A 21826-nucleotide genomic window follows, 5' to 3' on the forward strand; every position below is an offset into this window, starting at 1 on the left:
CCGGGAACGAGGTACCTATGTAGATACATACATTATAGTTTGTATCACATGCAATAGGAGGGTGGGCCATGGGTGGTTCATAGCGGCATGTGTTAATAATTGAACAATTAATTGATTATAAGCTTGAGATAATAGGTGCGAGCGAGATTCTGTGACGCATCCTCGGGCCATATAGGCGAGAACGCTCCTCACTGTAGCTAGCGATGGAAATGATCTGTCGAGGTTATCTATAATTGCGCCCTGAATCTTTGAGCACTCTCACTGTCAGGGGTTCAATTACGGAGCCAACGGTAACTACCTGGTCATGAGCCGAGCTTGAATCCTCCCACTTTGGCAGGGCCAGAGGGATTCGACATGTCGGGGGACACAAATGCTGGACACGTGCATGAGGTTAGCGAGAGTTTATATTCTAAAAGTTTAACTCTGTGCATGCAATCAAAGAGAAGCCTGTTCCCAGTTTCATGATTAGTACCGGTACATATACGTCTAGTTGAATTAGAACGTTCTTCAGTTTCGCCAGGGCGGCGTTCGACATATCAGGACCCATCTTTGGAGAATACAACTTGTAGATTGCTTGTGTGATGAATCATGAGCTTGTGTAGCCGGTATTGGTAATCTAGCGTACTCAATCTCAATGGGCACTGCAAGTGGTAGGTAAGGCCTGATATGTAATCAACCTCCACATCCATGTGGTGATCACCCCGCGGGCGTTGATGATTGGGGGTTTGCTTACCAATGCAGGGCAGTCCATGCGTTACAACAGCAAACCCCATAAACGACATCTGTAATTGCGCCACTGGGTGTTATCCGGCTTGGCTCCAGGCTCAGATCTGGTCGCCGAAAGTGCACGAAGGTACGTGCTCCGTGTCCAATTGGTTGGCGCCGGTCGTTGTTCAAGTTCCCATAGGTGGTATGTGTGTACACGGTATTTGTAGAGAAATATGTCCCCGACGGCGATTTAAGCCTTCCGACATGCATGAGCCGCATGGGCCTGCATCTATCCGATATCCGAGCCTTTCCCTGAAAAGATGGAGCGTAGTGTTTCGAACTTATTGCTTTCAAACAAACGCGAGTCTTTGTAGGTTTTCTGGCCTTTATTATATTGCATTGCTGAGATCGTTGTCCCTAATATTTAATTATGGCTACATGTACTTACTATTTGGCGTTTGTAGATGCGTAGATCGTGGTGGGAATCAGTAGAGTAGAGTAGGATGTACAGGGCCGCATGCATGCTTACTCTTCAGACCTAAAAGTCACTCTACTGGGTGGGCCGTGCCGAAGCGGCATTTTGCCCCGTAGGTGATTCTCAAGTGCAGACTATATTATCCCTAGACTTCTCTCACTTCTTCTGTGCACACCACCTCCCTCCTTGTAATCGAGCTCTCCTCTTCTCCGAGTGAGCTCCACAGTGACTGTTACTAACTGATAGAATCCCCCTGTGCTTTTCTTTGAAGCTCCTCAGAACTCGCTTTGAGAGTTCGTGGCATTTCATAGCAACGTCCTCTGTGACAATTACTCGGCCTCCAGGTCACACAATCAAGTAATCAACGAGTCATGACTCGAAAACGCGCCCAGTTTTCCCCGAGGGTGATCAGCCAAATGATCATACTTGGTGAGTATTGAATCGGATGGGTTTCTTTGAGTATGGCAGAGGAGCTAATTGCCACTTTTTGAATCTAGCAATATGCCGTTTCGCTGAACCAGTAGCAATGACCTCCGTCACTCCATATCTTGTCAGTACATGTATCCATCTTTCAAGCTTTGATGGGATGATGTGGGTCTAATATTCGGTAGTACTACATGATCGCTCACTTTGGAGTCCCACAAGAAGAGATTGCCAAGTATGTGGGGATAACTTTCGCTAGCTTTTCCTTCTGCCAGTTCTTCACTGGTATATGGTGGGGAAGAGCCAGCGATAAGTTTGGTAGAAAACCAATGGTCATGTTGGGCTTAAGTGGAACACTTTTGTCGCTGATGGTATTTGGGTTTTCAACGAATATAAAGATGGCCATCGCTGCAAGATGTTTTTCCGGATTAGTGAATGGGAATGTATGGAACCAGAATTCAGAAAAAGACCAAGACCTTTATTCTAATGATTCAAAACGCATTGTAGGTGGGTATTGTACGGACTATGATTGCAGAAATGGTTCCTGAAAAAGAGGTACTTTATATTCAGCCCCCAAAGAAAAAGAAAAGGTTATAAGTTTAGCTATTAACTAGTTTCACCGTTAGTTACAACCCCGTGCATTTTCCCTGATGCCTCTTATAGTAAGTGCGCCCATTTTGAGATCACTCTACCGTAGTGAGTTATGCTTTGTCTAAAACTAATAATTATGAATAGTGGACTACCGGGTCGATAATTGGCCCTGTACTTGGCGGATTTTTAGCAGATCCTATCACGAATCATCCCGGTTGGTTTAGTGGAGAACCTCCTGCCTTCTTTAAAAAGTTTCCATTTGCCCTTCCAAACATCGTCGCTTCGATGTTTTTCGTTATCGGTTTAACAACAGGCATTCTTTTTCTAGATGTAAGGAAAGATACCTTATTTCCGGATCCACCAACTATATCGATTGACGCGCTTCAAATATCTAGGAAACAATTGAGACAATGAGAGATAAGCCCGATGTAGGTCGCAGATTCGGGGGCAAGATCATCAAGTACTTCAAGTCAAGGTCCCATCATCGTAAAGATATCGCGGATGAAACCACATCTCTGCTCCAGAGTGAGAGCTCGTCCGTATTGGATGAAGAGATTTCTGCCGCACAAAGACAACAAGCCTCAAAGCCTCAAAGCGCTCCTCCTATACGTGATGCCTTCACATTCCAGTCCTCCATTAATCTGCTTGTTTACTGCCTTTTGGCTTTGCATTCAATCACCTTTGATCAAATGCTCCCTGTACTTATGGCCTACCCGCCTGAAGACCCAGAAAATAGGTTTCTGCCCTTCAAATTTGCTGGTGGCTTTGGTATGAGCTCTTCGCAAGTTGGATTCTTCTTTTCGATATACGGAGTGATCGGTATGGTGATGCAGGTGAGCTAGAACCTCAAAACACAGTCTGAATCTTTATTGACTTAGGTTTGTTTAAGATCTTTATATTCCCCCCGATCACGAATAGACTAGGAGCACTTCGCTGCCTAATAATTAGCTCCTTTGCGTTCCCAGTTATCTACTTCCTCACTCCCTTTGCTGTGATTCTTCCCGAGAAGTTACAACAGCCAGCAATATTTGCATTATTGATGGTCAAGAGCATGGCGGGAATATTTGCATTCCCTTGTAGCACAATTTTATTAACAAACTCGTCTCCAACGTTGCGTCTTCTCGGAACACTCAACGGAATTGCCGTGACCTTAGCTGCTATGGGAAGGGCTGTTGGTCCAGCTGTAAGTTTAATCTTCTTTTGATCATGACCACCACGCTATTTTTTCTTTTAATTAACTATGAAAAAAACTAGGTGGGAGGACTTATTTTCAGCTTGGGCCAAAGGATTGGCTACCTTATCCTTCCGTGGTGGGTACTTTCATTAGCAACATTTCTTGGGGCACTACCTGCTCTTCTTCTCGTTGAAGGTGAAGGTTTCGCTGGTGATAAAAAGAAGACAGCAGCGACTGTGGAGGAGGGTGAGAGGGAAGAGGGCGAAGGGGAAACGGAAGGACCGGTCTTGAAGTAAGTTAATATAAACGGGGAAAGGAAGAGAGGTAGCAAATCGCTTGGTGAAAAATTTCGTTATTTTGTCATTTTTTATATATTTCTTTTCTTTTCTTTGGCATTGGCTGGCTCTTCTATTTTTCATATATATATATATACACATGTACATGTATGTCATCTAAATTCTCATGTGGACCACTGCTAGTCTCGTTACTTGTGTCGCATGCTATAGTTAGATCAACAGCCATGAGACTAGCCCACTGCTTATTCTTATCGATAGAGAAACAAGTAATCTAAGGGAACGTACTCCGCTCGGTTCTTCATCCGGTCTTTAGAGTGTAGCGGAGGAGCTTTGAAGTTGAGTCTTATCATATTGAGTCATGAATTAATTAACCGGTATGGGCACGTGTGTATAACGTACAGATCAGTTTCTTGTCGCCCAAAACTGTTTAACCGAGTACTTTATTATTCGAATCTTGAGTAAATATCGATCTACCATAGAAAACCTAGCCCTGGCACCAATCGCGTCCACGTCCTTTCCCAAAGTACCTCATTCAACGTACCCCATCCAACGAAGAGGATTGGTGTACTGGTTACCCAGCCGTCAACGAAATATTGAACCCAATCACAAACTTACAGGTCATGATTCAACATCGATCCATCCAAGAAATGAATTCCGCCATAACACCTCCACCAGCGCTTTCTCCAGCGCAAATGACGCCCGAGAAAGCGTATTGCCCCAAGCATCCCATTGGGGCGCAGTCCGAATCTGCCCTCTTCAGCTTCCTGGGAGTGTACCCACTTTTGGTTTCGGTAGTAGGGCAGCTCGAGCAGGCCGAGCTTCTTAACTTGATTCTTACTTGTAAGACTGTCTCTGCTCTTGTAGCCTGCAATAAAGCTGCGCTCAAGAACATGCAAAAGCAAGCTATCCAGACGTCGACAGAGAAATGCAAGTTCTGTCATGGTCTATTACTATGCTGCGTGAGCTGCCGTCTTGAGTTCCATGTAAGTACAGTCTGGGTGCAGCTACTACTTGAGTTGATAGTAATCCGAATTTCAGCAAGGGTCCGTAACCCACGTCGAGCAAGTTCACGAAACAGCCAAGAGAGCAATCCGCATCTGTCTGAAATGCAATCCAAAACTCCCAAAAACCACTACTAGCGACTGTTGCAAATGTAACAGGAGCATAAAGTGCAGATTCATCTGTAAAGAGTGTACCAAAAAAGAACGAAAGGAGCGCACTAATGCCAAAGAGCCATATCTCATGCATATCGCGAGCGACGAAAATAAACCACGCTCGAGGTTTAGATGCGGCGTTTGCTCGAAGTTCCTCCCTGCAAAAGGGAAGGATGACGGACTTACTGAGGTCTGCAGATGGTGTGGGAAGGTTTCAAATTATTGCCCGAAAAATCTCTGTTCTTGAATTGGCAAGGTGTGTGGTGTGGTGAATGGATATAGGCCGCAAGTAGAGTACTGATGGGTTGGGACGAAAACCATTTCTTGGTATATCGATGCGTGTGAGAGTATAAATATAACGCGGGCATTTCTCCTTACCCCGTCATACTTTTCCCCCTTATCCTGTCATACAATCGTATCCTCTATATAATCGTATAAACATAAGAATCCTTTTTTGAGTCTCTTCCATTCATCATAAGATATCACTCGTGCTTGCTTGTACCCTGCCGCTTCCAACTAGTCTAGTCAGTACTACAGGACGTTTCCGGCTCTATCCTTGGAGTCTATGCTACGAGTTACTTATTGACACTTATTATATATGGGTATAGGCTATATGGTTATATATATAGTGCGGGGTGGTATTGTAGTCGATTAAGTATATTTTTATCTTCCTCTGGTAATATATTCAACGCCTAATTTGGGGCTTATGGGGCCGGGCATTTGGAGCTTTTACTCGATATTCTTTCCATAGGGTCGATCATGGCAATAACCAAGAGCAGCAAATCGGTATGATCGATTGGAGAAGGGGGGGGGGATATTTATGTGAGGAAGATTATGCTAGGGGGTGCCTTGGGGCCCGGGTTTGCATATTTGAACGTGGGATATTAATTAGGAGTAGAATTGGTGATAGGTACGAGACAAAAAGCCCGAAACTTTGTCTCGGGGCATCAGGACGAGACCCGGCAAGACCGGTTGGAATGGCTAAAAAAAATTTCTTGAGACCATTATACATTATGTGTTGGTCTCGAGATAGACCACAACCATTTTTTTTCTCTTTCCTGGAGATAGTTTTGTACTAACAATTCGCAATATTTCCATGATCACGTGATATGAAAATATCAGAAATTAAAGTAGGATTAATTGCATCAGTATATATGTGATTACAGATTGTCAGAACCACGGTAGTCTCAAGCTCTCTCGAGACATGATCTCGAGACTCCTGAAACCTAGGCACTTCCTAATAATTGGGGTGACAAGGCCATCCTGAATTTGATCTCGTCTTGTCTCGTGCACCCATCACTACATGTAGTATACAGTCCGTAGAATATGTATCTTGTGGTTTTAATTATTCGGCAAGCAAAAGTAAAATTTTGGTTGAGAGTACGATGAAGTTATAATTGGTAATGGAGGAATAAAATCTAAGTTAGGTTGTTATAATTATGGCCATACTGGTAGTACAAGACCGGAAGTATTAATGCGGCCGTTGTTTTGAGCCGGCGAAGGTTCTAGATCCCCAAGAGTAGATAGATCAACGTCGTCTTCATAAGCATACCCACGAACTAGATTTCTGCTTGCCTTGCGTTCTGCTCGCCTTGCATTGCCTTGCCTTATATACGTAGGCAATTTTTATTGGATTTGGCGTAATTTGTTTTTGGCTTGTATGTAGATCCAGAGCCATAGATATTTATAGAGGTTAATTAACCAGTTGAATAAACGATGTATTCAATGCCAATTACAGCTTACATTACTAGATTCCTTTTGTTGGTGTTAAAGACAATTCATTCCAAGCTTGTGATAGATATTTCCTTCAGCCAGATTCGATTCCAATTGTCCCAATTATTGCAATTACACGTACTTGTGGTGAAACAGAGCTCACCTAAGTACTGGACATTAACAAGGACACACACGGCCGGACTCTACTAGATACGTGCATGAACGTATATAGCTGATACGTCCTCTTAGATATATATCGAAATATATAACCCAAAATAAAGATGGATTACATTGGTCTTGTTTTCACTAGTAGTTTCGTGCTGGATAGGCTTATTAGGCCAAATGTCCTGGCCGCATAAAATTACTTATCGTGTAAATTTAGTCTATTGGGTCAACTTCTGCAGCGCCTGTACGTAGAGTACTCATACGTACTCTCCCACATGTACATAAAGCTGTAGCAAGCGAAATTACTCGGGCGAATATGCAGACCCACTAGTTTGGTGTAACGTCTGTCTTATCGACATCAGGACAGTGCGCCAGGACAGTGCGCTTAAGCGTAAGCAGCGAAGGGCTGCAGGTAGCAGCAGAGGCCATTGCACACATACAGTACAGATCTTAATTACTAGGATTTCGCAAATCGCGTTCAATGGATGGAACGTGACCCATATGTTGAGAGTTTTGAATACCCACTTAGGAATCAATAGCACAAACTTTCTTTTTTATTCCCCAAGTTTTCCCTACAACTAATGCATATGATCTTCAAGCTGAAGCCAATATCCTTTTCAAATCGAAGAAGCGTACGTACGGGCGTGAGTCTGCATTTCGCCGAGGATGGGGGATGTGGGTTTGAAACACTCGTCAAGTCATTCTTCATGATTTTATATATATATACACGTAGCGGCAACTCTCAGTTCAGCCAGTTCGTCCGGTTGTCTGGCAGCATTTAAGGATGTTTTGTCTTAGATCGTGGGAAAATACATGTAGGTCATGAGTCGACTGTCACTTCAGAACGAACGGTAAGATTTATGAATACATGTATGTACACATTCTACTTTTAACGCCCCCAAGCAAGGTGTGCGTGATGGTAAGAAATATTTTGTATATGTATGATGTAGGTACATAACATATATTATTTTTGTACATGTACATTGTCAAATTATAGGTAGAAAGCATGCGAAATCACTCGCCATATATGTATATATGCATCGGTGTATTACAGCAGTTTTCGTATTGTCTGTCCGCACTGAATTACACACACATAAGGTGATTCCCGAGTTAGGAAACCGTAATTACTCTCTTAGGTATAGGTGTATGTGATCTAACTATTACTAGTAATAAGTATTGCCTAAATGGGCCGAAACTTAATGTGTATGCGATCCGGAGTTGGCAGACAATATGAAAACAGCTATAAGGTACATGTGCGCAGCATAAACATTACCATGTCACTAACAGAACACGTGCCACTTGAAAGACAAATCAAGTGACGTCAATTAGAGGGATGTATACACGCACTCTGTTCTAGAGTATATTGTTTGTGCTAGAAGCACAATTGGTCGGCACAGGCTTCTAAATACATTGTTCAAGTTTGAAAACCACACTGCAGCTACAGTATTGCAGCGTACTCTTTCAGTTTAGGCATGGGACAAATTGAGGCTTCCGGAATCTCTCACAAGAAAAGGTGGGTCACAAAACTCTTGACAGTCTCTGCTTAAATGCGATATGGGCAGCTTGTACCGAACTTAACGCTAACAGGTCGTATACACAGAAGAGAGCTAGCTATACCCTCTCTTGAGTGGAGTAATTGAATCGATTGCCGATCAACATCGATGCGATGCAGAATCTGAGGGGGTGTCTAGCTAGCTATCCATCCAATCTTACCATACATCGAGATATTATATCTGTCTACCCTCTGTTCCCATATCCGTGATGGGTGGAATACGTATCTAAGCGCGGTTACTCGGCCTAGGATCCTACCGTGAGTTCTTTTGATCTGGTCAACCCTCGAGTTGTAACTATAGCCGAAGAAATATAACGGTTATGCACGTATACCAGTTAATTCTTTGGTATCCGGTCCAATGGGCATTGAGATATGTACTACAGAAAGACTTATAATGTAATTCAGTATATGAAGCCCGGGGATGCTGGTCAATTTGAACGAGGAGAAAGGATTGCGGGGGCAACACTCAGGCATCCCGTTTCCGAAACGAATAAGCTGAAGACGAACCGTTTTCCCTTTCAGTATCTAAATAATAATATTTATCAATATTTATCCCCCAAATTGAGGTCATTGACTTTAAAGGGTTGATTAATATTGTCTAGTGGCTAAGAGAGAAAAAAAATCATATATTAAAATGGACCATGGGTATCCAATATGCGGCGCCCCACTATTAATAGCCAAAGGATAATTTTCATAAAATAGGGAAGAACTCGCGGACACTCCGTTGTGTGGGGCGTGCATGCAGAGAGGGCTTGATGGGGACGGGTGGGGGGCGAGTGAGTCCATGGATCCACCGAATAGGTCCGCATAAAATTAAAATTAAAAGCAACCGGGTTGTGTTCATAGCTTTAAATGTGGTCACCAATTAACATTCAAAGGATCCCCAGAAAAACGTCAGGAGTACCGATCCAACACGTACATATGCAGAATTAAAATATTGAAAGACGATATATGCATCTAAGTATTGGCAAAGATGCCAGTTAAGGCTTAGATTCGTCTCAGTGAACCGTACGTCGTATCCTGTCATAATTAATGACCACATCTGCCGGACCTAATACGGAGATCGAAAGCTTATAAGGGAAGTATTCTAATTCTTGACAAACTTATCCCTACATACAAACCTCCCGATCCACGTGCTATATTCCCCCCTCTCAAAGCCCAAAGAGCACGGAAAATCTCCGGAGGAAATTAAGTAATTAGATCAGATCTCCAGACGATCGATATTGATATTGAGGTGAATGTTCCCCGAATCTAATAGGCACACATATATCTCACATGCGCATCTCTTAAAAGATTCCGGGTCCCAGGAAACCTTGTTAGATTCAATAAACGAATCGAGTGATTGTTTGTGACGGTCTCGCTGCACCTATGTTCAATCTGATCTGATCTCACAAGGCGGGCCGCGCCGCAGTTCGCGTTTCCGGCGGGATCCCCACAAGACAACAATGTATAGTCGAGGTCTGATATAGATTGCTAATATGTTACCCAGAGGCTGAACCGCTCAATTGAATCCACAATAGTAATAACAAGCAAATAATAACAATTGCACGTAATATAGTCGCGGTAGCTATCCAGCGTATTATAAATTTGTGACACCCTACCATGCAGTTCACAAGACCAAGATAATATGCTCTTGTAACGGGCACCTTCTCCGATCCCCCCCTCCCCTCTCTTCTCCACCCTACCTTGATCCAGATGCAACAAATCGTGTAGCTGCATCATCATCTTCTACATAGAGTTTCAGGCACACTTTTGGATCAGGATTTGATAGGGGCTTTTGGCTAAGCCATAAATACGTACACGCAGCTCTTTCCCCTCCCCCTCTATCCCCTCTTTTTCCTTTTTTCCCTTTTTCGCATTTTCGCTTTTTTCTCGCTTTTCTCGCTTTTTTTTTTTTTTTTTTTGAGGAGCCTGACAAAACATCGGACGTCTATCCTAAGGGAAAGTTTCCAAGCTAGCTAGGATATCGACCGGCGGGCTTTTGACGCCGCAAGGCTAGTTGGTTGTAGGTACATATGTGTGCATTCAAATGCAGCTAGGAATGAGCAGGATTTCTTGTCTACTCTGTATATGTCAGTCAATCAGACTCAATCTCAATTGCAATGGAGCGGTGTTTTTTATACCACATGCCTTGGCAGAATATTGAGACATTAATAAAATCACGTGCCGCTGTTGCTACTTGGAGAGTGGTTGAGAGAGAGAGAGAGAGATAGAGAGAGATTTCTTCCTCTCCGCACCTCCCTGCCGTCAGCACGGTTTCATTTCATAAGCATAGCTGCAATTGACGGGAGCAAATTGACGCACTGCACACGCAACAGTCAAAGTGATATGTATACCCGGGAAAGCTGGAGACTGGATGTCAACGTATAACGCAGGTGCTTGGGCTCCCGTACGCGTGTAAGATCGAGATCCGGTCTCGAGTTTACAGCGGCTACGATTTTATGCACTTTACAGATGGCGCTTTGACCTCATTACTATCACCAAGGCTTCTATAATATTAGCTGCAGGGGAATCGTTTGCCGGGCGAGAGTTCATAAGAATGATGATCTTTGGGTTGATCTGGTCTCTCAATATCAACAGTCTTATTAATGTTAACGTTTCCTTGTGCGAAACTACCATTTAGTACATGTAGTTACCCTGGTGCATAAAACATCTTTGATGCTTGATCTAGAACGACTGGAAATAGGTACTATAGGAGGTACTATAATTAAAAGTAATAGTAGGAGAGGATAAAAACTTAGTTATAGGTTATAGGAGGCCCGAAAGAGAAGAAATGCTCTTAAAATACTTTCTGTTAATCGCATAGCAGAGTACATATGATCCATTATATCAAACACTGTTTCTTCAAGGACACATTTATTTAGAGATAATTTCCTGCCCAATAAGAATCAGTTGACATTACACTCAATACTGTTCACTTTCACCATCCATGAGCCATCTTGTCATGTTTGGAGTAGGCCTTGACAGGTACATGCTAGATCAAGTAGATAGAAGAAAGAAATAGCCCCATATCAAAAGACAAGAGACGCAAAATCTTGCAATGAAAGATAGTAATATCAACAGTCAAAACCATAAGCCCAGGGGAGTAAATAAGTAATCATAAGGGGGTACAGCAGTCGGTCTAAAACAGTCTTAATCAGTGTTGAACAGTCAAAAGATAACCTCCCAATGGGAAAAAGATGGTAATCAAAGATAGAAAGACAGAAAATGAAATCAAAGCGCAGATAAAAGCTGGAAAAAGAGAAAGAAAGAAAAAAACAGTACCAATTAATTAGTGCCCTGGCAACCAGTTACATGAGAGTCAGTTACCAGCGCATACTGATCACGAAATTGGTCATCAAATCCATGTGAAGTACCCTCGAGACATAAATCATCCTCGCTCTCAGGAATATACAATCTGCTTGACATCCCAGGGTGAGGGAAGCTAGTATAGCAATTGGAGTAATCCTTGATTGGGATGGGTTCAAAGTAGTCGTGGTTGAGGGCGTTGTGAATGTCTGAGTGCTGTTCACTAGCTAGACCATAGTCCATCATTTGATCCTCGACTCCATCAGGCGATGCTACATTCTCATAATGAAAAACAGGTGTTTGTGAAACTGTCGTTTCCTCTTCACACAGTGGCTGTCCATCCCCCGAGCGATTCTTTACTGTCTGGGTGGTCCATTTCCTTGTCGACTTACGCCGGCGCCTCCCCGCACCACTCCTCGGAAACATTTCATCTGCTATTCTCTTTTTACTCCCTGGAGGACTCTTTCTGTACCGCGTTGTCGATTTGACGCCGCCTTTGATTGCTTCGTCGGACAGAACCCATATGTACCCTTTCCCTGGATCATCCGGTGGGCGATCCTGTTTTAGAAATGCCTATTGTATAATTAGAAAAATAAACTCTCATAAAGAAATTGAAATTGTGTGCCTACCCCATTCATTGATAGATTGTGTCGAATCGAATTCATCCACCCACGGCCCTTGACTCTCTTGAACCGTGGTATCTTCTCTCTGAAGTAGTCGTATATGTCTGCAAGTACCATCTTCTTTTCAGGAGAGCTCATGAGGGCGCGGTGAATTAAAACAGCGTATGGCGCAGTTTTATCAGTATCAGTGTCGCTGTAAATGGGGACGACTGGTGTGACATCCAAGAATTGCTTCCTAAAGCTGTTCAATTCGGATTCTGTACCCTTGTGAAGGGCCTGACTACCCTCTTGGAGGTTTCTACTATCCTCCATCTCTCCCAAATCGAGATCTTGGGGGTCTTCATCGATCTCGGTGTCCTGGGACATAAAGTCATCGACAGCAGATGGCTGTTCAGTTACCATGCTTGACTCGTATACTTCCGTAGTACTGGTTTCGGGATATTCCTCCTCCTGTTTAGTGGGTGACTGATATGGTGTTGAAATGGGACTGTCAAAGGATATGGAAAGGAAGCTAGGAATAGAAGACGACGACGATGTTAAAACGAAGTTATTTGGTGGGAAATAAGCCTCCTTCGAAGGATTATTTTGAACTTGGTGTGGTCCACACAAAGACGCTGGAAGTTGAATATATTCCTCTTCTACATCGACCGGCTTTGAAGCGGTGATGTTGGGTCCGTACTCTGAAACAAGAGATATTGGGTGTGGGGGCATCTTGTAGTCGTCGTATTGGCTGCAAGAAGTTGAAGAAGAGGGTTGAAGTATTTGGTTGGTCTGGTATTGATAAGGTATTCGCGGTTCAAGAAAAGCCTGTGTGGAGTTGGGGTTATATAGGTGGTTATGAAACCCACCATCATGGTGTGTATTATTGACTATATGCTGCGGACAGTATTGCGATCCCAATCCTATACCTAGCGAGGCAGAGAGGGCGGGCCGAAAACCGCAGACGGCGCAGGAAGAACCTTCTGAATCATCGAACTCCCAGTCCGGCATGGTAGGGAGGGCTCCCTCGACGGTATCCATTTCGTACTTGATCATTGGGCCGTAGGAGCTGGAGGTAGTCATATTTGTGATGTGAGTGAAATAGCTGGATATAGATATCGATCTTGATATTGAGTGTTTTTTTGAATACACTAGAGCGTCAAGCTCTTACCCCTCTTGCTATTTAAGAGGGGAATCGAAGCTTCTTATTAAGAGTCAGCTGCTCTCTTCTTGCCAACTCAGAACAATTTGCTTTGCCAGCTCTCGAACGGAAACGAACATCACTGCAGAATCAGAGCAGATAAGATGTGTAGATGACAGACTGACCTGGAGGAGTGAGTATTATAGTTGCTGAGGCTATGTAGGCAACTCTGTTCTACACTATTGGCTAGATCTTTTTAGAATGAGCCATCGACAAAGGTCTCTAGAGAACTTAAGTAAAATAAAAATAAAAAATAAAAATGAAATGAATTTTTTTTAACTTGGGCGGTGGAGAGAAAAGGTCTTGTGGTTTATGGACGCACATACAGGTACAATTAGGGTAGGATGAAATGCTACTACAAGCCTGCACACTAGAGGGAAAGATTAGGGTGCAAGCAGATGGACTTTCGGGCAGTTGCAGCACACCTAAAAAGAAAGCAATATCAAATATTGGAAGATGGTCGATTTAGAGGTGGCTTGGTTACATTTGGCAAGTATATGTGTTTTAAGTCACAGATCAAATCGCCCCTGTAGTACCGGAAGCGTGGGTATCGATCGTGGATCTCTATCATAGTGCAAACCTACCAGAGATGGTTCAATAACGTCATGCAGTATAGATCGATCTCTTTTTCGTCATCAGTTATCAATATCACAAATATCAATGATATTATTGTAACGCCTGTTACCAGAGTATCATCACTAGGGTGAAAGAACCATTAGTGCACGGTGCTGGTGTGGGAGAAAATAATTGTTACTGCTACTGATTATGCAACTTACAGCTCATGCAGGCACTTAACTGATTAGAGTGTCGCCACGTTATCCCCAGGCACACTTTGAGTGGCATTGAATAACACAATATGAGCCCTAAGTATTCTATCCACATTGAGGCCCTTTCCGTGGATCCATTGGGTGCGATAAAGTGGGAATGCACGTGCTGCATGTTGGTATGTACTTTCTTGGAGAACAAAGAACCCCTCCCAGCTAACGGGAGTTTGCATTGTAACTCAGCCTCCCCCTCCCTATTCGTCACATTTGTCATTACATACTCGTTGGATTAGAACCGTGCAAACGGACATATCCAGCCGTTCAATTTTGACATCCGGGCTTGCGGGAAGGTGGGTTCGGCCAACTTACATATGATCTTCCTTACTAGCTCAATAATAATCTCGGTCTTCCTCTAGTTCTCTCAGGTCTGCAATGACCAGTATGGCAGCGGCAGCGGTATCTCCAGTCCGTGAGTACGGAGACATGTCGACAGTGATGGCGGTAAGTTGGGATAATCGTGGCTATCCGTGCATTAGCTAGGGAATGCGGCGCACTAATGGCAAATATCCCTAACTAGACCGTTTAATTGGTTATCACGAACCGTTTATACTCACATAACTGTTTCGTAGAACTCGTATAGTTTTTCAGAATAACTGATTTCATATATCTCGATATCAATTTAGGTCCTAGGGTTCTAGGTCTAGATACTTGAACAATTGATGAATTATTTGCTATCAAAGCCATTCATGATATCATGAACACTGAAGAGGTTCTCACTTGTGTCACAAAAAAACATCACAATACTATGTAACAATTTCGTGATCCAGGTTCGTTTCATATCCTAGCCCCCAATTTTGATATGCAGCCCTTCATTCAATTAGTACGGCAACTATTGGGCTGCTTACTGCCAACTCGAATTTTCTGTCGTTTTGCCAAGGGAAGGAATCACATTTCTATCCGGTTGAGCTGCGTCATGGCTAACGAACCCGATGGTGGTGGCCATTCGGATTCAACTTATTGTAGTTGAACCTTGCAGCTCAGATCGACTTTGAAGTCGTTTGAAACTTGTCAAATTTTCGCTTTCCTGATACATGGCGGGGTCACTAATTTATAGCGTAGAAGGTATATGTATACGTGTAACTAGATCAAATCAATTAATCCTAAACTCAGAGTTGAGACTGAGAATTGATGAAGCATACAAACTTGGGCAGTGTCTAGCCCTAGTCCCGTTCTAATCAATCTCTTCCACGGGACGGCCGTATTTCTTGTAGCAGATTCCAGTTTCTAGTTGTTTGTGACCTATGGGATTTTTGTTCAATTGCCTGGAGCCGAAGGTCAGGGTGACACAAGACACTACTCGCAATTTCACAGCGTTTCCGGACGCAACTGCTATTGCATACACAGAAAAAACCCGCCAAGGCTATCTTTTGTATGGCATGCAATAGTGGTCGCGTCCGGAAACGTCAAAAAACTACGAGTAGCTAGCCCTTTCAGCTGGTCTAGGGTCCGGAACATGGACGCCACAGTTAGACGCCTACAACGTAATCTGATTGATGCGAGTGTAATAATTTAGGTTTTTAACTGTCCTGTCACGTCACGGCTGGCGGTCCGCGCTATGCACAGTTCGTTCAATCTTGAATACATTTTGCCAGAACCTTTAAAACCCATTCCCGTGGATTGTATGTACTTGTGCCCATATTGTGCTTCACAGATAATAGGATATTATTGTTATAGGTAAAAACTCTTCAATAAATTTGTCTTCTGATCTCCCGATCAAGATATTCCAGATTTGTAGCTCCATCAATACTAAATCCTCATATCAGCGTTTGTAAAAAGTTTTTTTTTTGAAATAGTTTGAAATCATACGCTTCGACGTTTTTATTAAAGACCGAATATGCGCTCTTTTCCCCGTCTTTTCTGGTCCCAGTATTCACATAGCACATCCATAAGATTCCTGGTTTCCGTTCATTTAGTAGTCGTTCGACTTTTCCTCAACGCGACAAGTATACACTTCAAGCCTACTACTCCCGAGTGGTAGATGCTAAATATAAATAAGAGTTAGACGAACCTATGCAGAACACAAACTGTCCGTACCCGAAGAAAGCAGCGATAGCTTGAAGTAACAGATACAGATGGAACTGCCGAGATGCGCGCAGAGAAGTTATTGCCCGTTGGAAAAGATGCGCGGGTGATCGATCATCTAGCTCTTTTCTATATCCAGCAAGATCAAGATCCGCCTTCTTGATGTCGTACGGTTTCTTCACACGTTTTGGTTTATTCTGTTCTTTCTTCTGCATCGCGTGTATGTTAGGGGGCCAGGAGACGATGGAGTGAGGTCAAAACAAGCATATGTCAGAGCGTTGGGAGTGCTGACTAACTCGGGCGTACGCCTATCACAATTTATCACTCGGGGCACACACATTGCCGTTGGCCGTGTGTAAGACATGCTCAAATATGCACCCACCTGCCAAACAATTGAGATGAGAGCTACATGTATTCAAGCCAGGGATTCGGCCAGACCCTGGACTAACCTCATCGACTAAGACCACGGCTTCTAACACATCTGGGAACTCTGCTCTTTCTTTTTTTTCTTTTCTCCCTCCTACATATCCTTCCCTATCCCATGGTTGAATGCATAAATATGCCACTCTTTTTTCTTTTTTAAGTTCTAGAGTACATTCTCATATCATCCCATCAGGCCCAGATTACGAATAGGACGCAGAAGCGTTCATCCGAAAGTTAACTAATACATAAACCAGTAGATACTCTCTATGAACCTCCATTTCCCCACTTCGTCCTCCTCGGCAGATCTAGACTAACTAGAGTAGTGGGAGGTGGATAGAAAACAGGCAAGAAGGTTTCCTGCATTACCTTTCCCATCTTCGTTCATCCGCATGGACTATATGGCCAACCAGCAAGGAGATCTGAATTCTTCTTCTTCGGCGATCATATAATTCTTAAGCCGCCATATGTGGTATTCTCCACGCCGGTCACTGCTCTTGGATCGATCTCAAGATCAAATTATAGGGATCCCGTGGGGCATAGTATAGTCAGTCAGCCAGTCAGCAGTAGCAGCGTCCGTCCATCCATCCATGGGAGGATTTCCGCCCGTCTGGGACCGGAGACAGCGCAATAAATACAATTCTTTTCTAGCCAGTTAACGGAAAGCCACATTTATTGCGTGCGTTCGTCGAATACAATTCTGCCAGCAAATCGGCTTACAACCTGCAGTTTCCCTCACGTGTACGATTCTATGGAGATGGATCGGGATACATAGAATGCACGTTACCTAGCTGCTGCTACCTATTCTTCCTTGCTCTGCCCTGTTTTGCCTTGTACATCACATCAGGGCACACACACATCAATAATTCCCTCAAAAATACCGTACCTGCCTGCAGACTTTCGAGCAAGCTCACCCATAATCTCTATTTTACTCTATATCCTAACAGGAACTACTGCGAATTATTAGTACTCTTCAAAGAAGAACAAGCATCATCAGCAGCACAGCAGTAGAAGAAGAAGAAAAAGAAGAAGAACCCTTTCTCCTCTACATCTTCCACCCTCCCCCATCCCAGCTAAAATTTCACTGTCTGCAACTACCCTCACCCACAGCAGCATACTCTCACAAATAAGCACAGGCACGAGCACACTAAAGAGAAGAAATGTGTCAATACGATGTTTCCCACCATATCTCGCCCTGCAACACCTTCATATATTATCTCACCCATCTCTGTCATCGTGCCAAAGGGCCAGGGCATCGATGTATGGTAGTTAATCTGAGACAGAAACACGTTAGGCAAGGCAGTCCCTGCGGGCACCCGTCCGTCTGTGATTGGTGTAGGTATATGCCTTTCGGCGACGGAGGAGAGCTCTGGAACGAAGCGAAATCTACACCATATGGCTATGGCGCCGAAGCAGTAGCAGGATTCCCGCCGCTGATCATCGATCCGGCAGGACTGCCTATACCCATACCCACCATACCCGCTCAGCTGGTACAGACGGGATCCGGAGTGGGTGCGGGACCCGTGGAATATGATGGAACCACTTATTACGTTTCGCCAGAGGAGTTTCAGAGGCGTATATGGCCTGAGATCCAGGAGCGTGAGAGGAAGAAGGCTGCTAAAAGGCATCTGAGTATGCTTGAGGCTGCAAACCGCACCCCTACTATTGGAGAGTCAATGATCGCCGTCACTAGCTCTACCTCTCCTCAGCCACTGGAAATAACGGCTCCAGTGCGGGTGGGAACAACGCACTGCTTCAACCCGGAAGCAAAAGAATACCAGCCCACACAGCATGCGCTTGAAGAGAGGGGGCTCCTCTCGTTTCAAGCTTTACCATACTCACAATGGAAGTTCTATGAAGGGCCTGCCCAACAAGGCAAGCCGATGATGGTTGTGAGCTTTGGATCTCTACCGGATTTGAATGGTGGCACTACAGCACCATATTATACACAGGATTTACGCAACTACAACTATATTCAACCTCAATGGTCGGCAGATTGGGGTTATTTTCAGCCTACCTACTAATGCTTAGTCAACTATATGGATTACAATGGACCTTTGGATATCTGGTATAATCTATTTGCTACCGCATTTATTGTGGACAACTTTACTTGTAACGGACTTGGTTGCTATTTTTCCCCTTTTCTTCTTTTTTCTTCACTTTTTAATTTTTTGACTTTTTATTGCGAGATGGTATGCATGTGGGGGAGGTGGGGTCTAATGACAGGCCGATATGAAGGGACTGAATAATGTAACTACCTACAGCGAAAGCTTTCTATAACGGTACGCTCGGGACCGGAATTTGGTACCGTTATAGAGAGATTACCCTTATATAAGAGGTGATTGTGCTGAAATCCGGGCAAAAAGGACCGTGAAGTGCTACCGTTATAGAGAGATTACCCTTATAGAAGGTACCGTTATAGCAAGCTTTCGCTGTATACACATAATAGTATTTGTATGTACCTCGATTTTTCTCTTTTTTTTTTTTTTTGTTGATCGTTGATTATTAATTCAACTTGCTCCCTTTGTGTAATTTACATGTCAATCTTAAGAGGCGTTGCCAAGAAACCCACTTTGATGCACAATATTGCTTTTGTTGAATAGATATCCAGCTACAGGAGCTCTGAGAATACAATAAGCCCCCAGTCTTTAAGTGCACGCTAGCTAAAGGCTAATGCAACCTTATCTTAGCTTCAATCACAGGTTCTCACTCGGCCATATTGTTCCCCACATCATTATTCGATTCTAAAGACGTACCCCAAAACACAAACACAGCTATCTACAAAACACAAAAACACATCTATCTACAACCCACTAAACCCCGCCACCACAGCGCCCACCACCGCCGCAACACCCCACACAAGCGCGCTCCCACCCCTCAGCATCACCGCCGCGCCCTCCTCTGTGCTATTCCCACTGGCACTTCCACTTCCACTGCCGCTGCTACTCCCACTTCCACTCCCGCTGCCATTCGAGCCGGAGGTAGTGTTCCCCCCGTTTATCTCCGCGAGGAACGGATACTTACTAGTATCCAGCCCGGGGCAGAGCATGGTGGCGTTGGCCAAGTCCGAAAAGTCGGCCTCCGCGACGGTGGGCGCGACGATGTCGAGCATCCACAGGTTTTGCTGCGTGGTGCAGCTGCTGTTGCAGTATGCCTTTGCCTCATCGGAGGTGGGCGAGGTGGTGTTTGTGATGTTCTCGTTGGGGGAGTTGAACGGGTCCGTGGAGGGGAGGAGGTAGCAGAATGTGTCTGTGGGTCTGTTGGTGGGGTGGGGGTTGTTAGTTTTATGCTTCTAGATGGAGGGTGGAGAGAGGGAAGGGAAGGGTATACTAACAGATCCTTAAGACACGCCGCATAGTACAAATACTCAACCATGTACACACTCTCGTTCAAGAAGCTACCTAGGAAGAACTGTCCCCGCTCACTCCCCTCCCACTGCGTCGCCGCCGCCGTCGACCGCGTCAGGTCGACTGTGCTAGCCGCGGCGGTGTCCTCGTCGCTGCACGCATCGCGGAGATCGTCGCGCCACGACTCGAGCCCCGCGATACAGTCGGCGGTGCAGAGCTCGGAGAGCACGGGCTGCGTGAACACCTCGGACTCGCTGAGGCTGCTGGCGCCTTGTAACTTGAGCAGCCAGTCGGAGCAGGGGATGGGGGTTGCCCAGGCGGCCGTGCAGGAGGCGCTCAGCGGCGCGCTGGGGAGGATGATGGCGTTCCAGTAGAATTCGCCGTCGAGCTCGAGGGTGCTGTTGAGGGAGATGGTGGCGTGCGTGAGGCCGATGGCGAGCGCGAGGAGGGCGGTCTGGGAGAAGCGCATTGTGGGTGAAGGGAGGGACTGGTATTACGACTGTTGCTAATTCTAATAGATAATGGTGATATGCTGTGAAGAAGAAGAAGCGCCGCTGGACCTGGAAAGTATCACGGCGGTACTCTGTCTTCTTATACACCCTTTCACCCCCCCTCCCCCCTCCCTCCTTATTTCCTCTTTCCTATTTCTTTCTTCCTGTTAATTCTCTCCTATCTATTTTCAGTCCCCTCTCGATCAACCCCTAACTCAACCATGCCAGTGCTTTCTCCAACTGAGCCACCATATGCGTCTGTACCACACTGCGCCGTATTATTAATAAAATAAGCTTGATCCGCACCGCATCCGGCGCCTTGGCAGCGGCGATAATAGTTGGCCCCTTCCCAGAGTAGTTTTTTCTAGTAGGCTCCTGGACGTGATTGGCTGTGGATCCATGTGCTTTGTTGGCCAGTAGGGTGTGTTCGGGCGGCGGGTGAGGCCTGGTGAGTCAATGGTAGGTTGGTATTGACAGAGCCCGCCTAGCTAGCTGCGAAATCTTATTTCCATCCATGGCCAGGGCCCGGGGGCGATGCTTGTTTTATCAGTAGTGGCAGGCAGTTTAATAGGGACCCCTTCGTCTGAAATATTAGCGACCGAGGGATTGTCTCAAACAGGCCTAGTCAGCTAGGACGTTTGGTTCCAATTTCCAAATAATTAGCTGCTTGTAGTTAACTGCTTGGTTCAAGTAGGTAGGTGGGTAGATAACGTTAATGTTAATATTGCATGATCTGATCATCCTGATCTCGTTTAGTACATGTAGTTGGGTGGATAAAGGGGATCCATCTATCTATCGCGGTCTCGGGTGTGCGGGATTGGGGTTCGGAGTTAATTGGTTCGGGATTGAACGGTTACTGCTCTTAGACTGGCTATAGAATTGGAGGATTGGAGGATTGGAGGATTGGAGGATTGGGGGTGCTGGGGGATGGGGGGATTGGGGGACTGGGCAGTTGGGCAGTTGATTGTATACTATTGTTGACACCACCTACTACTAAGCTGGGCTGTGTAGCTTCGTTGCGGGCATCATTCCACCCCAGCGGTTGGATGACAGCCGCCGTAATAGTAGCAGTAGTAGTAGCAGCAGCAGCAGCAGCAGCAGCAGCAGCAGCAGCAGCAGCAGCAGTAGTAGCAGTAGCAGTAGCACCATCGCAGACAGACGATATCAAGCGCCAGTTCTCATCGCACGATAACCCCCAAACTCCCTCCTACCTTCAGTCCATCTCCCCGCCCCCGCAGACAGAAATTAAGCACCCCTACCTACACTAACCCCTAACACTCTACACTCCCATGACAAAGACCAGGATCAACGCCTCACGAAACATCACTCGACACTCCAGCCAATGGCAACCCGAGGCTATGATATAATGATATAATAGAG

General features: G+C 44.9%; 8 protein-coding genes across 8 annotated transcripts; 5 read left to right on the plus strand and 3 right to left on the minus strand.

The window, feature by feature from the left end:
* Window positions 1-227: 227 nt before the first annotated feature.
* H6S33_005635 (uncharacterized protein) lies at window positions 228-782 on the minus strand (the record flags this gene model as incomplete). The annotated part of the gene is made up of 5 exons (XM_044837002.1): window positions 228-240; window positions 299-373; window positions 473-486; window positions 561-661; window positions 734-782. 5 exons carry the CDS (start codon window positions 780-782, stop codon window positions 228-230), a joined length of 252 nt encoding a protein of 83 aa, XP_044698944.1.
* Window positions 783-1554: 772 nt separating this feature from the next.
* On the plus strand, window positions 1555-3667 carry H6S33_005636 (uncharacterized protein; the record flags this gene model as incomplete). Its single annotated transcript, XM_044837004.1, has 9 exons — window positions 1555-1612; window positions 1681-1733; window positions 1795-2049; window positions 2114-2161; window positions 2233-2268; window positions 2342-2527; window positions 2593-3030; window positions 3087-3380; window positions 3452-3667. 9 exons carry the CDS (start codon window positions 1555-1557, stop codon window positions 3665-3667), a joined length of 1584 nt encoding a protein of 527 aa, XP_044698945.1.
* A 620-nt stretch (window positions 3668-4287) lies between these two features.
* Window positions 4288-5068, plus strand: H6S33_005637 (uncharacterized protein; the record flags this gene model as incomplete). Its single annotated transcript, XM_044837005.1, has 3 exons — window positions 4288-4507; window positions 4571-4650; window positions 4706-5068. 3 exons carry the CDS (start codon window positions 4288-4290, stop codon window positions 5066-5068), a joined length of 663 nt encoding a protein of 220 aa, XP_044698946.1.
* Window positions 5069-11518: 6450 nt separating this feature from the next.
* On the minus strand, window positions 11519-13224 carry H6S33_005638 (uncharacterized protein; the record flags this gene model as incomplete). Its single annotated transcript, XM_044837006.1, has 2 exons — window positions 11519-12112; window positions 12169-13224. The coding sequence occupies 2 exons, from the start codon at window positions 13222-13224 to the stop codon at window positions 11519-11521; spliced, it is 1650 nt and encodes a 549-aa protein (XP_044698947.1).
* Window positions 13225-14266: 1042 nt separating this feature from the next.
* Window positions 14267-14692, plus strand: H6S33_005639 (uncharacterized protein; the record flags this gene model as incomplete). Its single annotated transcript, XM_044837007.1, has 4 exons — window positions 14267-14281; window positions 14350-14456; window positions 14523-14607; window positions 14684-14692. 4 exons carry the CDS (start codon window positions 14267-14269, stop codon window positions 14690-14692), a joined length of 216 nt encoding a protein of 71 aa, XP_044698948.1.
* Window positions 14693-17951: 3259 nt separating this feature from the next.
* H6S33_005640 (uncharacterized protein) lies at window positions 17952-18632 on the plus strand (the record flags this gene model as incomplete). The annotated part of the gene is made up of 1 exon (XM_044837008.1): window positions 17952-18632. One exon carries the CDS (start codon window positions 17952-17954, stop codon window positions 18630-18632), a length of 681 nt encoding a protein of 226 aa, XP_044698949.1.
* Window positions 18633-19411: 779 nt separating this feature from the next.
* On the minus strand, window positions 19412-20424 carry H6S33_005641 (uncharacterized protein; the record flags this gene model as incomplete). Its single annotated transcript, XM_044837009.1, has 2 exons — window positions 19412-19865; window positions 19943-20424. The coding sequence occupies 2 exons, from the start codon at window positions 20422-20424 to the stop codon at window positions 19412-19414; spliced, it is 936 nt and encodes a 311-aa protein (XP_044698950.1).
* Window positions 20425-21492: 1068 nt separating this feature from the next.
* On the plus strand, window positions 21493-21714 carry H6S33_005642 (uncharacterized protein; the record flags this gene model as incomplete). The annotated part of the gene is made up of 1 exon (XM_044837010.1): window positions 21493-21714. The coding sequence occupies one exon, from the start codon at window positions 21493-21495 to the stop codon at window positions 21712-21714; it is 222 nt and encodes a 73-aa protein (XP_044698951.1).
* Between the last annotated feature and the right edge of the window lie 112 nt (window positions 21715-21826).

The sequence above is a fragment of the Morchella sextelata genome, assembly GCF_020137385.1.
Source record: "Morchella sextelata strain SCLS chromosome Unknown scls_2, whole genome shotgun sequence".
In the NCBI taxonomy this organism is placed as follows: Eukaryota; Fungi; Ascomycota; class Pezizomycetes; order Pezizales; family Morchellaceae; genus Morchella; species Morchella sextelata.